The 15,201-nt window shown below is 34.1% G+C and overlaps 1 protein-coding gene across 7 annotated transcripts in view; it reads left to right on the top strand.

The window, feature by feature from the left end:
- Positions 1–15,201, top strand: part of NIPBL (NIPBL cohesin loading factor) — a 142,626-nt gene that overhangs the window by 120,433 nt on the left and 6,992 nt on the right. For all 7 annotated transcript variants that reach the window (XM_083883843.1, XM_083883842.1, XM_083883848.1 and 4 more), the window contains 13 exons: positions 834–968; positions 2,350–2,448; positions 3,875–3,928; positions 5,059–5,167; positions 5,726–5,862; positions 7,329–7,469; positions 7,764–7,857; positions 7,968–8,122; positions 8,400–8,490; positions 11,668–11,841; positions 12,370–12,560; positions 13,302–13,409; positions 14,737–14,937. In XM_083883843.1, the coding sequence (XP_083739969.1) occupies positions 834–968; positions 2,350–2,448; positions 3,875–3,928; positions 5,059–5,167; positions 5,726–5,862; positions 7,329–7,469; positions 7,764–7,857; positions 7,968–8,122; positions 8,400–8,490; positions 11,668–11,841; positions 12,370–12,560; positions 13,302–13,409; positions 14,737–14,937 (1,689 nt within the window). The remainder of the gene's footprint in view (positions 1–833; positions 969–2,349; positions 2,449–3,874; positions 3,929–5,058; positions 5,168–5,725; positions 5,863–7,328; positions 7,470–7,763; positions 7,858–7,967; positions 8,123–8,399; positions 8,491–11,667; positions 11,842–12,369; positions 12,561–13,301; positions 13,410–14,736; positions 14,938–15,201) is intronic.

Raw genomic sequence — 15,201 nt, 5'->3', positions numbered from 1 at the left:
CTGAGAAGAATTTTACTCTACTCTAGCTTTAACCAGCTAGGTGAAATAAGGAATTTTGCTGCATGTTTGAAGTCTGAAATACGGATCATTGAGGACAGCTTTTTTCTATGCTATTTTTAGTGTTTTGAAAGGTTTATTAGTTTTTTTACAAAATCGTGGGGTTTTTTGTCTAGGTGTTCAGTATTAATTTAACTCTTGGATAACAAGAGTTATAAGAGTTATAACAAGCTTATAGTATCCATGTCAGGATTTTAGTCAAGTACTACACATCTGCTATAGTTACATGATAAAACAAGTTTCTGAAGGATTTTGGAGATAAGTACGTGCATGCAATAAACCTGACATTCAGCTTTAGTTGATTTTGAGTAAGGTGATACGAAATGAAGCTCCTCATCTATCTCCTTAGATGAAGCCTAGTAAAATAGAAATGACTGCCTCCATGTATCTTATCCATAAGTTTTATCCAAAGGCTTAAAGTATTACTATCCAAATCTATAGGGAATCTTGTGTGTTCCAATAGAGTAGCTAAAGCATCAATACATCTGGCTTTTAAGTTCTTGAGTTATGAAGTGGATTATACATTTGCAACATCGTGAGCTCTGAGATGTGAAGGTATAGATGGAGAAAGTGTTTTAGCATTCTGGGAACTCTGCCAGAACTTTTAGAACAAGTTATGCTGAGCTTTTGTATAAATGCATCCCAGAAGAGTTTAGTTGCCTTTTCTAAATAAATTTTACAAGTCAAATTGGCTAATCTTCAAATATTAATTCATATAGGACATAAACTAATGTTCCTGATTTGTTTTTAAGAGTGTAATTCTTTTCTCTTCACAGGATACTGGTATCAGTGTCAGAAAAAGAGTTATAAAAATACTTAGGGATATCTGCATTGAACAACCCACCTTTCCCAAAATTACGGAAATGTGTGTGAAAATGATTCGGAGAGTCAATGATGAAGAAGGCATTAAGGTAGAATGAAACATACCCTTCAGAATTTTAATTATTGTTACTTTAGTGTTTCCCTATTTTGACAAAATAAAAAAAGTATTTTATTTCTCCTTTGTAATATTTATGACTTATGAATTTTTAAGGGCTGATATTTTAGCTTTCTGTAATTCTCTCTGATTACCTATCTTTCTTTTCTATCCTCTCATTTCTCTAACTTCTTGCTTACAATCAAAATATTTAAAATAGTTTCCAGATTTTGTTTTTTCTTCTTGCAGGTATTTTCTCTAATGCTTCTCTTTTCTAATCTAACAAGTAAAATTGGCATATGAAACTTTCATTTCTGCAAATCAATAAATTTTAAGTAGAAATTAACTACTTGACATTAATATATGCCATATATAACTTAAAAAGTTACAGTTATAAAGGATTAATGTCTGCTAATTTTGTATTAATTCTGAAGGTTCAGTGAGGCAGTTATTCCCCTTTAAATGTTGCTTATGTGCTCATACTCTGCTCTTTCTGCAGTGTGTATTTGCAGAAGGGCACAATCCTAATATAATGTGTTAAATCATAAACCTGACAATGATTTTATTTTTTAATTTGACAAAATAATTTTAAAGCTGTTGAGTAATTACAGACACACCTGTAATGAATTTGTATCACACTTTCAATAGAATTTGAAAACTTTAAAGCTGCAGCAGATATTTTTACCTCCTAAGGTACGTTAATTAAAGTGGCTTTTTGAGAAGACTCTTAATCAACAAGCAGAGCCAAGGTGCTGCGGGAAAGGGAGGGATGACCTTGTTTTCTCCCTTCCTTCCTCTTACCTTTCTAACAATAAGGAAAAATGAGGCATAAACTTCAATGAATTTTTAATAATTCCATGAATGAGAAATACTTTTGGAGTAATTTTTGTTCACTTGCATTCTATTCTACATTGTCTTCCATACAAAAACATTGGAAGGTAACATACTTGCCACGTTTGGGTGTAATGACTTGCCTTCTCTCTCTTTCCTGCCTTGTCACAGCTGTTTTGTAAACTAATAAAACCTACCACTGCTGATGCATTTCTGCTGCAGGGGTTGTTTGTTCAGTTGTCAGCTTCTCAGCTGTGTTTTCCTGAGAAATACCAATTAATGCAAGAAGGTGGCAACTTTATTTTCTGTAGCATCAGTTCCCATTGTTTCATTTTGCTGAAGTTTGACATGAGGATCAGTATGTCCTGTAATAGTAGATCTGTGTCTGTCTCAGATAACATTTCCTACTAAATTCTCATTTAAGTTACATAATTCCTTGTGAAAAGGCACAGATCATCAGCACATCTGTTGTAAGGATGTATTAGAAATAATACTTGTATGACATATAACTTATTTATTTATGCTAATATTTTATTTTCCTTCAGAAATTGGTAAATGAGACATTCCAGAAGCTCTGGTTTACTCCAACTCCACACCATGACAAAGAAGCAATGACAAGGAAAATACTAAACATCACTGATGTGGTATGTTAAAGAAATTCGAGTTGTGTGCAAAATTCAGGGGTTTTTTTAGCATCTTAGAAATATTATCTGCATTTTTTTGAACACAATAATATGTCAGATGGTTTCCCTTTAATGTTTCTTGGCATGAAATGTATACCAAAAATATTCATGTGATTGAGCAGGCTGTAAAATATTTTAAATGCTTACTAATTGCTGGCAATGATAACTGTGACCAAACTATATTCAGATTCTATCAAGTACTTGTTCAGTTAAAGCACAACCAACTTCTGTTGTATGTAACATTCTACAGGAATTGCTACTAGAGGCGTATAGTTTGGTCTGCCTAAGAACTTGTCTCTTAAAAGAAAGATTTCCTCAAACAATTGATAACTTTCATTTGGCAAGGTTAATAAGCTTTTTAAATAAATGAGGGTCATGTTTTTACTCAGAATAAACTGGTGTCTGTATAATTGTATCTTACTTTTTTAGGAGCAGCAAATTAAACAGCATATCTCCAAAATAAAGATGTTTTAATATCAATAATTCAAAAATCTAAATCTCAAATTAAAAATTCACTGCATTACTTGCAACTATAGGTTTAAACCTCATTTTGCTTTACAGTATTTTAAAAAATCATAAAAAATTGTATTTTTCCTGTCAGAGAAGTCAGTCAATTTGACTTCCATTTAATTCTCAGTTCTCCCGCCAGTTCTAATTTGAAACATCTGTGTGACATATGATGCCAATGAAGGCTTGATTTGTTTATATAAAAATATGTGTATGTGTATATATATATACACACCTAAATAAATATGTGTGTGTGTATGTGTGTACTTTTCTCTGGTGCCAAGGACACAAAGGAAAGGCCTGAAGTTGTCTCAGGGGAGATTTAGGTTGGGTATCAGGGAAAGGTTCTTCCCCAGAGCGGGGTTGGGCACTGGAACAGATCCTCAGGGCAGTGGTCACAGCACCAGCCTGACAGAGTTCAAGAAGATTTGGACAACGCTCTCAGGCATATGGTGTTTAACTCTTGGGATATCCTGTGCAAGGAGTTGGACTTGATGATCCATGTAGATTCATCCCTTCCTACTCCAGAGGTCCTGTGGTTCTATGATACACATGTGTGTCCGTTTTCGAAGTGTCAGGATTGTATTTATACATAAATTTGTGCAAAAATTTCTACAAAATGGTAGCTTACCTTGCATTAGAGAGAGCAGTCTCCAGTAAAGCATGACAGCTTTGTGTTGTATGAAATACAAATTCTTGAGTCACTTAAATGGTGGGAACTATTTTTCAAATGTAGAAGACAGTTTCTGGTCTCCATTGTTCTTAATGCATATAGAAGTGTATGCATGTTTGCTGATCTTTTGAGATGACATCTGTATTGAAATATTTTTTTCTCATATGCCTTGTTTATTAACCAATTTGTTCTCAAAAATGCTTATAGGTTGCAGCTTGTAGAGATACAGGATATGATTGGTTTGAACAGCTTCTTCAAAATGTAAGTAATGAATTTTGAATGTATAGTACAATCATAGTTAGAATTTTAGTGTTCCTTTTGCTTCTAAAACACATAGAAAGGGAATTCCAAGAGCAGTCCTGCAACAGACAAACTCAATTCCTGCTCTTTAATATCTGACCTTTTTTCCTATCTTTCTCGGTGCAGTTTTCTTTGGCATTAGTTTCTGTCTTTGCAAATGATCTCTTGAAAATATTTCACTTTTAGTTTTGGGAGGAATTGTTTGTTTAATTTCATTAGTTCTTCAGTAATGACTGACATAACACAAAGTCCACAGCTAAGATACCTAATTCTGAAATAAAGTATCGAATGATATCAATTTATTTTTTTAACAGTAAATAAGTGTATTTTCACATCCAATGTATTTTTATACACAATTTATGTAAGCAATGGATCTTCAGAGTATAAGTTACTTCTGCATTATATTCTAATAATATTATTCAATATTTCTAAGAATTGAGCTTGGATTGTTTATATCTCTTAACCTGTGTTATCATTCTCTACATCTTGCATGCACTGGTTAATTTTTAAGCAAGAAAATCTTTTGAGTCTGCTCTTACCTGACGTGTCATGAAAATAGGTTATCAAATAAATTAGAACCTCTTCATTAAGAGACTTCACTGAAGAAAAGGCTTTAATGTGGTCTCACTTAGATAGTAGAAGAACCTTCATGGACACAGTTTTAATACCCAAACTCATATGTTAAAAGTTTTAAATAAAGTGTCTATATACAGCTATGCTAGATCCTAATTTGGTATTTTAGCTTAGTGTCAAAAACATTTGTTTTGAATTCACACTTTATTTCTCTAAGCATTTTAAAAACCTTTGAACTCCTGCTAGTTTCTGCATTATTTCATTAAGCATAAAAGCAGCTTGCATCCAGATGAAAAAAATCAGAACTACTATGGATTTTTATTGCCATGACATTTCTTTACTATGTGCTTTTTTACTTTCCATAATTTTTTCTTCGCCATGTAAGTTTTATGAAGAATTAAATACTTTTGTAGTCTAAAATCCTCATGCATCTATAGTAATTGTAATAAAACTAGCATGTATCCTATGCAAATGAATGCAGATTAACACTAAACCATTTTCTGTTTCATCTGCTGCAGCTGTTGAAGTCAGAAGAGGATGCCTCCTATAAACCTGTGAAGAAAGCCTGTACTCAACTTGTTGACAATTTGGTTGAGCACATTCTTAAATATGAAGAATCTTTATCAGGTAATATTATTTAAAACTCAACCAAAATCCTTTGAATTTTTTATGATACTGTAACAGTTCTTGAAATCACTTCATGGCAAAAAGTTACTGTTCTGGAATTCCTCTTAAAAGCTGATTGTAATAAATCATTGTTCTTAAGTGATGAAATTTTAAACAATGTTTAATAATAAAACTTCCCTAATCTTCACTAGCTAACCACAACAGTAGAACTACTTTCAAAATAACTGGTTCAAACTTTCAGATCACTAAAACCAAAACTAACAGGACAAATTTTATTCGCATTAGTATGTTTTACATTTGTAATAGGACTCCTTACATTTACAATAAGGAGTTTAAAAACTAGTAATGTCTTTCATGCATCTTTACTTCTTTTTTCAAGTTTTTTGTGGTCACATATAAATATTAACACAATATGTTCCCATTTCTAATAAGAACATTCTGGTTTTGTCTTTAAAGAGATGCAATGAATACTCAAAACAGTATTTAGGCCATATATTTTTCATTGCTTAAACAGTACTTGGTCTTACTATCCTTTTTGTATTTTCTAATCTTTTGCAGATTCTGACAATAAAGGTGTGAATTCTGGTCGCTTGGTTGCTTGCATAACCACTTTGTTCTTATTCAGCAAAATAAGACCCCAGCTAATGGTCAAACATGCCATGACCATGCAGCCATACCTGACCACTAAATGTAGTGTAAGTAGAGAAAATCAGTCTTCTCCCTAGATAATTGAGCATGAAAATTAACAACTGTCTTGTATGCTTGATGAATTTTAAGGTAGGAAAAGAAAATTTTCAATTGTGGAGTTTTTTCATGGGCATCATTGCTTTGGAAATTTCTGGGTCCTTTTGATGATCACTTTCACTTTTAAGATGTTCTTCCCCACGTTCTACCTCCATATTTTGCAGCCAAATGAAATCGGAACCTTTGTTGCCTCTTTCCCAGTTTTTCTCCCTTCAGGAAATAGTTTCTTAGAATTGTTTAAGTTTACAGTCACAGTCTTAAAAGTAGGTAATGTTTAACATATGAATCTTAAGATTAAGAATAAGGTTCCATAAGGTAGAGTGATCCAATATATAGCAAATACATGAGAAGAAAAATGTCTTATTTCATTGTCTTCTAAACTTCATTTCTTACTTCTCTAATTCTAGTGCTCTTGTATTCCCCTGTAAGACATTGTAGAGAGCCCTAACACTGAAACCCACCCCCACTCAGTTCTCTGAATCCTTGTGGTGGTTTCTGGCATTTTGATCTGGCACCCTGATTGCTCAGAGGGGGTGGAGCAGAGTCATGCACCCATTGCTCAAGGATGATGAGCATGAGGTTGTTACCAACTTAGACTGTAGATACAGCCTGGCATTTTCCAGGCATTTTCCATGATGTCTAGGCACATTTACAACAGACTATTAGGGTCGCTTCTGAACAAATGATATAGGAAAGACTTACCTAAATATTTGCTTGCTGCAGCTCATTTAAGGGGTTGCAAATGGTTTGTTTTGTATTTACACAAAAATAAATGTGTAAAAAAAGTCTTGTGGTTGAGATGAATCGGAATTACCACTTGAACATGTCAAATAACTTGATACTAGCATTGAGGATTTAAACTATCTTGATTAGCAAACTGGATTTGTCAAAAGTCCATTTCTAGCAGGATGTCTCTTTAACAGATGTTTTCTATAAGTTCCACACTTACAGTACACATACAGTCATGATAGTAATTTTAATTGTAATTTCTACACTTGTGCACATTATTACCTTTTGTTTAAGGTGCATTAAGTCATAGCACAACTTCATTTTGTTGCTGATACCTGGTTTTCAGGTGTTGTGTCTTCTCTAGTGTACATATCTCAGGAGGAGTTCCTAGATTTCTTGTAAGACTCCAGAAAATTATCAGACCCGAGGTTTTCAGGTCTGACACAGCCTTGATAAGAGGTGTAATTCTGCTTATCCAGACTTTTTTTCCCCAGAATGCCTGTATTAAACAGAACTAGATTTCATAATAATATGTCATTTAATAGCAGATGTAAAATATATAAATGTTCTTTTAGATATTTACCAAACATCTTAAGTAAGTTAGATTTTTTAACAGTCAGTGAATATTAATTGTACTTGGTTTATCCATGGCCAGAAGTGTTGAGCACTATAAATGCTGTTGTTTCAGACCCAGAATGATTTCATGGTGATCTGCAATGTTGCAAAAATCTTAGAGCTTGTAGTGCCACTAATGGAGCACCCAAGTGAGACCTTTCTTGCCACTATTGAGGAAGACCTCATGAAGCTCATCATCAAATATGGCATGACAGTAAGTTTTGAATTGATACTATTCTATTGTTTCCATTTCACATGACTTTGATTTAAATACAGTTATCTTCATAATGAAGATAACTTTTGGGTAATGAAAAATTAGTGTACTTGGTTTACCAGGGTTTCCACATGTTTTTTCTGTATTTTAATGAGATTGAGTAGGTTTTCAGAGCAGTCTAGGGAGGGACATTACATTTTATCTTGTTAGAGTGCTAATTTAAATGCATAACTTCACAAGAATCTCAATTTAAACTTCTAAGTAGATAATTTATTTGTTCTTTCTTGTTCCTAGGTTGTTCAGCACTGTGTGAGCTGTCTTGGTGCTGTTGTGAACAAGGTCACCCAGAACTATAAATTTGTGTGGGCCTGTTTTAATAGATACTATGGTAAGCAAAATCATTACACGTAATAGTCACTTTTCAGTTTTGAGTACAAGCCTTTTCTGAGGGATACACCATAATTAAACACTGTGATAAAAACTTTTCTTTTACTGCAGGTGCACTTTCTAAATTAAAAAATCAACACCAAGAAGACCCCAACAGTACAATACTTACTGCCAATAAACCAGCACTCCTTAGATCACTTTTCACAGTTGGAGCACTGTGTCGGCATTTTGATTTTGATCAGGAAGATTTTAAGGGCAGCAGTAAGGTAAAATAACTTTCATTTATTCTCCATGTCTTAGATAGAATAAATGCTCCATTTTAATTTGAAAGCACATAATTCCAAGTCCCTCAAAGGTATATATTTTTCCATAGTGCGTATGGTATAGATTTCTGGTCTTTAAATACATGATTTTGCAAGGTCTATGCAGTAAAGTTATATTTCTCCTTTCCTATATATATATATATATATATATGTTTTCTGTAAGAGATTAAAAACATGTTTCATCTTCAAATAGCTATTATTTTTATTTTAATTTGCCCAGGTTAACATTAAGGATAAAGTACTTGAACTGCTGATGTATTTCACAAAGCATTCAGATGAAGAAGTACAGACAAAAGCCATTATTGGTCTTGGTAAGAAATACCAATAGTTTTTTATTACTCTACTCTAGTAAAAATCCATGTATATTAGTAGGAATTCATATATTTGTGTAGTCACAAAAGAGTTTGCTTAAAATCAAAACTTACTGCATATTTTGTTTGAGAACTAGTCACATCAAAGCTGTCAAAGGGTTGCTAGTTGCATTAAGTCTGCAGCAGCCTGGGTATTTTTCACAGTAAATGCCTTTTGATGTGTGACCAAATTGCAGAGGGCAGCAAATTTCCAAGGTAATGACGATGCTATTATTTTACTCCACGTGGATGTTGTCACTCCAAAACTTGTTTTTCAGTCCACAAGGCAAAAAGGATAGAAAAACTTGGAACATTTTAGGGGTAGGAGCAGACATTCTCCAGGATTCAAGGAAACTGCTGCTTATAGTAGCTGGATGGCCTTTGTGAGAATAGTATGGTATTTCAGTGACTTGCAGTAGAAAATGAACTGCCACTGAGACACAAAAATTGTACATCTGAGAAAATCTTTTTGGGCAATAGGTCTTGGTGTCTGGAAGAGTTCAATTCATGGTTATTGCTTGGTCTAAAATAAATTGTCTCCAAGGAATGAGACCCTCCATTATTTGGTTTAACTATGGACAAGAATTTGCCTCTTTATTTTGCTGTTTAGCTGACTTTTCAGATATTTGACTCTAATAAGGCTAGGGAGAGCTCTGAAGATAGGGATCAAGACTGAATCTTCATTTCATATTTTGTGAGAAGCCTTTTCAAGATATTGGGCAGGATTAATGGTGTTGGAGTTGCCTCTGTTGCAGTAGCAATGCTGTTGTTCTCTGAACTACTTGCAGTTTTTCTAGGCATTAAGCCAGTGTACATGACACTTGCCTTTAGTCCAGTTCAGTTTAATTGCACTCTATAGAATATCATATGTGGGGTAGGGTCTGTATTCCTAACCACAGACATGATCACTCTGCTCATGCATATGGAGTATATCACATTTGCCAAAAACATTTCTAAATTAAAGACTGCACTGTGATCTGTTTTATCAGGAGTCATTCTTCAGATCTTTTTTTTCTGCCTGTAAGCATATGAATCTTTATTTTAACTAAACCTCACTTTTTTAGTGATATATTGATTTCATCCAAGTACTGATTCTGAAGTCTGTTGGATCTATAGAGATGTGGTAGACAGTGCAAATTTCTGTCTCAGGCTGGTTACTGAGCAAAGTTGTTGAACACGTTCAATGCTTGTGAGCAGCAGTATGGTGAAAAGGACTAGCAAACTAACTCAACATTTATATATGGTGAAAGGGGTCATGAGAAGAATGTACTTTCCTATCATCCTGTCACTTTAGTAGGGACACTCAACAGTTTTAGCCTTTGCCTCAGGATGTGCCACTGCTGTTAAAGGCTTAAGTTTAATCCTAAGGCTAATCATTATGGTTATGCTTCTCTTCCAGGTGTGTACTTGCAAAACAAGTTGAGGATATAAACTTGTTAGTAAATTTAGCTAAACTTTTTAAGTACCTAACATTTAACATTTTACTCAACCAAGTTCAGTCCTTACTCTAAAGATTCCTAACAGAGTGAAAACAAAGGTGTGATGAGAAATGGTGTGACAGTATCTCTGAGATGTGAATTCAGTCTTTAAAAAAACATACAGCAGATACCTTTCTTCATTTCCTATGACAGCCTGTTACGCCAAGTAATAGATACTTATAGATACAGTTAACTGGGGATAGAAAAGAAAGAATTTCCCTGAGAATACTCGTGGTTTAGTTTTCTTAAAGTGACTGAAGATAAAGTTTTATGAGTTCTTACAGATACGTCCATGTGCTTTTCATTTTTAAAATTAACCATAAGAAATGGGTTGGACTTTGCACAGAGGTGGTCAAGTTACAAACATCAATGTACACTTGTATAGACTGCACAATCATAACCACATACTCTGAAGACCATCATGATTTCTTTTTCTTGTCTTTTCCCTTTCTCTCACCTGCTTCTCTGCTTCTTGTTTGGATACTGAAATGAGATCTGAAACACACTGAGGGCTTGCCTTGGACTTAGCCTTTACCTACACTGTCTTTTTGTGTGTGTGGAGCCTGTTTTAAAAAGTTGGCTCAATTTTCCCTCTGTTAGAGCTATTTTTATATATTGCTCTTGCATAATTCTATTTGCTTTCATCTTTTCCCTAATTTTTCTTTTATGTTCCTTTTTTTTCTGTATGCCCATTTAAAATCTGAAATTTTTGTGGTCATAGAAAATGCATTTAATGTCTGCTTTTCCAAAACAGTCTCGAAAACAAAGAAGTTGTTAAATATAAATTAAATTAATTTAGGATGTTATGTTCCCATTACTGTTTTTTAAAGATACTCCATAAGACTTTGTCAGCAGCACTTCTAAATCTACGTACATTATCTAAAATGGTATATATGCCAGTAATATGCCAGTTATTTAGAAAATTATGCCAGTAATTTAGAAAAGTCTTTATTAATGCAGACTTAAGAACAGCCAGTTCATTGGCATGGGTAAGACTACAGCTAAGAACGGTTCTGTAGTGTGTGTGTTCCAAAACACATAGTCTTGGGAGCACTTCAGATGATCTTCAAGAGAAGACTGCAATAGGTACATGAATAATGATAGCGAGAGGTATAAATTTTACTGTGTTCCCTGGTGATTATTTTTTTTATTATGATGTTAAACACTCATAATATTTATCAATCTTTCTGCATTTTCTCTGCATCCGTATAAGTTTTACAGTTATAACGTGTTTTACAGTTGCAGCAAAATGCTTGTCTCTAGATGTATTAGAATGTCTGTATTAGAAAAATAACAGATAATTTTTGGTTGTATTCCTTTCTCCTTCTTATGGTAGCTCCTAGTCAGGGGCTGCAGGCCACTACACTGGACCTGCTTCCAGACCTGTATAACTTTGAGTGCAGCTGCCCTGGGTCAACACTCCATTTTATCCATCAAACAGAGTCGTGGTTAATAGAGCTGTCATGGCTATCAGAACTCCTTGTAAAGCAACGGATTAAAGCAAGTGTCTGTACGGAAGCGCAGTACTGTTTGGACTAGAAAAAGCTATGCTGCTGGGAGGAGATAAAAGTTATACCTTTCTTCTGAAGAACTTAAAAAGCAGAAATGCAATTTCTAGATGATAGTAATGAGAACCATTTCCTCTTTTCTCCACTCTTAGGATTTGCATTTATACAGCACCCTAGTTTAATGTTCGAACAAGAAGTGAAGACTCTGTACAACAGCATTCTTTCAGATAAGAACTGTTCAGTAAACTTAAAAATCCAGGTGTTAAAAAACCTCCAGACCTACTTGCAGGAGGAGGATACACGTATGCAACAGGCAGACAGAGACTGTAAGTGCTGAGTTCTTCTGTGCTCACGTGTCTTGCAATATTTGACTTTGTTACATAGAGTTACTATATATCTGTGATGAGTAACTTAAAACTGTAAACAGATCGGTAGTATTGTACCCAAAGTATTTTAGAACGATTGAAAAAGAGGTATATGCATAAATGTATTATTTACTTCCAAGATGTATAAATACTGGAAGCAATCCAAAATTCCTGATTGTTGTAATTATGGTAATAATATTTTTTTATCAAAAAAAACTCTAAGTTTAATTTGCAGATAAAAATAATAAGTGCAATAAAATATTTTTAAATGCTTTATTAAGGAATTAAGACGTGAATTAAAATTTTGTCTATTTTTTTGATATATATTTATACATTAGACTGTTATGTGTTTCTTTAGATCATGAACCCATTCTAAGACAGCTGAAATGTGTATTTATTGTGAAACTTAAAGATCGGCATGTATCAAGTGATGGCCAAATAAGTGGTTATACTATGATGAGTATGCTATCGCTTTTGTCCTTTCTACAGGGAAAAAAGTAGCAAAACAGGAAGATCTGAAAGAAATGGGTGATATTTCCTCAGGGATGAGTAGTTCCATCATGCAGCTATATCTCAAACAGGTCCTTGAGGCTTTCTTTCATAACCAGTCCAGTGTACGCCACTTTGCTCTAAATGTCATTGCACTGACATTAAACCAAGGTCTCATCCATCCTGTTCAGGTATGATAGGCTTTTGTGTGGACTTTATTTTGGTCATGTTTTTAGAAGCTTTCACACTTGCTTCATAAATTTCCAGGTCTTCTCTTCTACTTATGTTACAGTAGTTTCTTACTGTAGCAAGATGCCTTTGCAGAAGGCATATTTTGAAATCTGCTTTATGTTGTTAGCCCACAAAATTCCAAATGCTTATCTATTTTTGGATTAAGATGTAAAACCCCAGGCAGTACCTAAAGAGCATGTAGATACATACATTGGAGTATATTTCTGTTAAAATTTTGAGGTATATGCCAAAATGTTTTATTTATTTAGTTCTTTATCCTGCGTCAGCTTGCTTCCACCTCAATCCCTATATCCTCCAAACACTATGAAATTCCACAGTCAGTGTCAGAACTTCAGTCATCATCTCCATCATTCTTTGCTTACATAATGTTTTGTAATTGATTTTTGATGCTGCAACCATTTCACATGTTCAGTCATAAGTGGGGTTTTTGGGGTTTTTTAAATGCAATATTCTGTACTTTAAATTGACTTTAGAGTTAAAAAAATAGAGAAATGCTATCTGAAATCTCACTGCTTTGTTAGAATGCTGGTGCCTCATAGTATTTTGTTCTATTTGCTTGAAAAAAGGGTAGTAAGTTGCATAGACCTTCCTATTCTAATTTCTGCAGTAGAAACAAAGAACAAAGACTGAGAAAGAGGAGGTACAATGCCTCTGAATAACCATTTCATTTGTTTTTCAAGTGTGTGCCGTACTTAATTGCTATGGGCACAGATCCAGAGCCCTCTATGCGAAATAAAGCTGACCAACAGTTGGTGGAAATAGACAAAAAATATGCTGGGTTCATTCACGTAAGTAATTCTAATTTAACATTTTACAAAATGCTCTTATGCTCTCTAGTGCTCTCTAGTTGAATATGCTTCAGCTTCAAAAAAGGAGTATAAAGTAAAAAAATAAATAATAACTGTAAGCACTTGTAAAGATGATTCTTTCCCCTGTTAGGAGATTTCTGTTCTGAGAAACAGAAGGGATAATATAATTTAAAGTCTTTCTTCTAGTCCAAAATTTCCTCTAATTTATGATTCACAGTAATATTTTCCCCACTAAATAGTACTTAAGAGCCTTTATTTGATACGAGGTAAGGGCAAGTGACAAGGACATAATGTTTAGCAGTGATTTTCCTCTATCAGTGGAAAAAGCATCAATAGAAGTTCTTAGAGTATATATATTAGAGTGTGCAAGGCACCAAGGCTTTATAAATTGTAATCTAAACAGAAGAAGCACAGGAAGCTGTTTACATCTGATGAATCTTGCTGAAAGGAAAAACTAAGGGCTATGTGAGTTTGTGGAGTTTAGATGTAGTGCCAGTTCTGCTTAAGATCTGAAATTAAGCTACAGCATTCTCTTTATTTTGGAAGATCCCAGTCCCCGTCTAGGTTCAATGTGTGTAGTATGTTGTAGGACTTCTCATATGTCCTTCCTTGTATTCCAGTGCATTTGGAGCATTGCACTGTTGTTGGCATCCAGACAGATAACTCATCCTTTAAGCGAAGGCTAGCAGTTGGAATTTGCTGTGTTAGGCAGCTGGGATTTAAGACAGGGTATAGACACATAGACAACTTTGCTGAACAGCAGCAGAGGTAGTTTGAGGACAGTTGATTATACAGCCCAACTAGAGATAGAATTTGTTCTAAAACTAGAGCAGGACCATTGAAGTGAGTAAAATCAACTGGAAAATATTGGATGTATTAAAAAAATCAACACACTGATTTTCCCTTTGTTAGTCCTATTTTACTCATATGGATTCAATTATTGGTTTCACTACAGGGGATACCAAGCATATACGTGTGGTAAAATAATAACATATTCTGTTTATGTATGAAAACATTTTAATGTTCTTGAAAATCATTTAGATTGAAATACCTGGCTATAGTGGATAAACAGATTAGCTGTATGTTCCTGGCAGAATTTACAGTCAAAAAAAACAATTCACAAGACATTCTGATCTCTGCCACAAGTTGTGTTTGACCATTCAAATCTGTTTGCCACCTCAAAAGGTAGTATTGCCTCAGTGCATAATTTAAATTTAAATTTCAGATGAGTGTCCTTTTAAAAGGCTTCAGTTGTACTGCTTTGGAAGCAATGTTTTGAATAAAAATAAATATATTTCCATTTCAGATGAAAGCAGTGGCTGGTATGAAGATGTCTTACCAAGTACAACAGGCAATTAATACCTGCCCAAAAGATCCTGTGAGAGGTTTTAGACACGATGAATCATCCAGTGCACTGTGTTCACACCTCTACTCCATGATTCGAGGGAACCGTCAGCACAGACGAGCCTTTCTAATTTCTTTACTCAATCTCTTTGATGATACTGCAGTAAGCACAACATTTCCTTCCCTTAAAAAGAAGTTAAAATGCTGCATTACAAGCTTAAGTTCTCCTTTTATGATGTACTTTTATGACAAAATTATTGATAGCCTTGTCCCCAATGTACTTTTTTTGCTTTCTAATATAAAGTATTTAGCTGTGTAATAGAATGCATGTGGCTTTACTCTGTACCTTTTTATACTCAGTTTGGACTGATCAGAAATAATATATTTTCAGGTATGACAGGCATGTATAGATGTTGTTTAGAGTGGG

The sequence above is a fragment of the Zosterops lateralis genome (genome assembly GCF_965231275.1).
Source record: "Zosterops lateralis genome assembly, chromosome: Z".
Classification (NCBI taxonomy): Eukaryota; Metazoa; Chordata; class Aves; order Passeriformes; family Zosteropidae; genus Zosterops; species Zosterops lateralis.
This window is presented reverse-complemented; position numbering and strand designations above follow the sequence as displayed.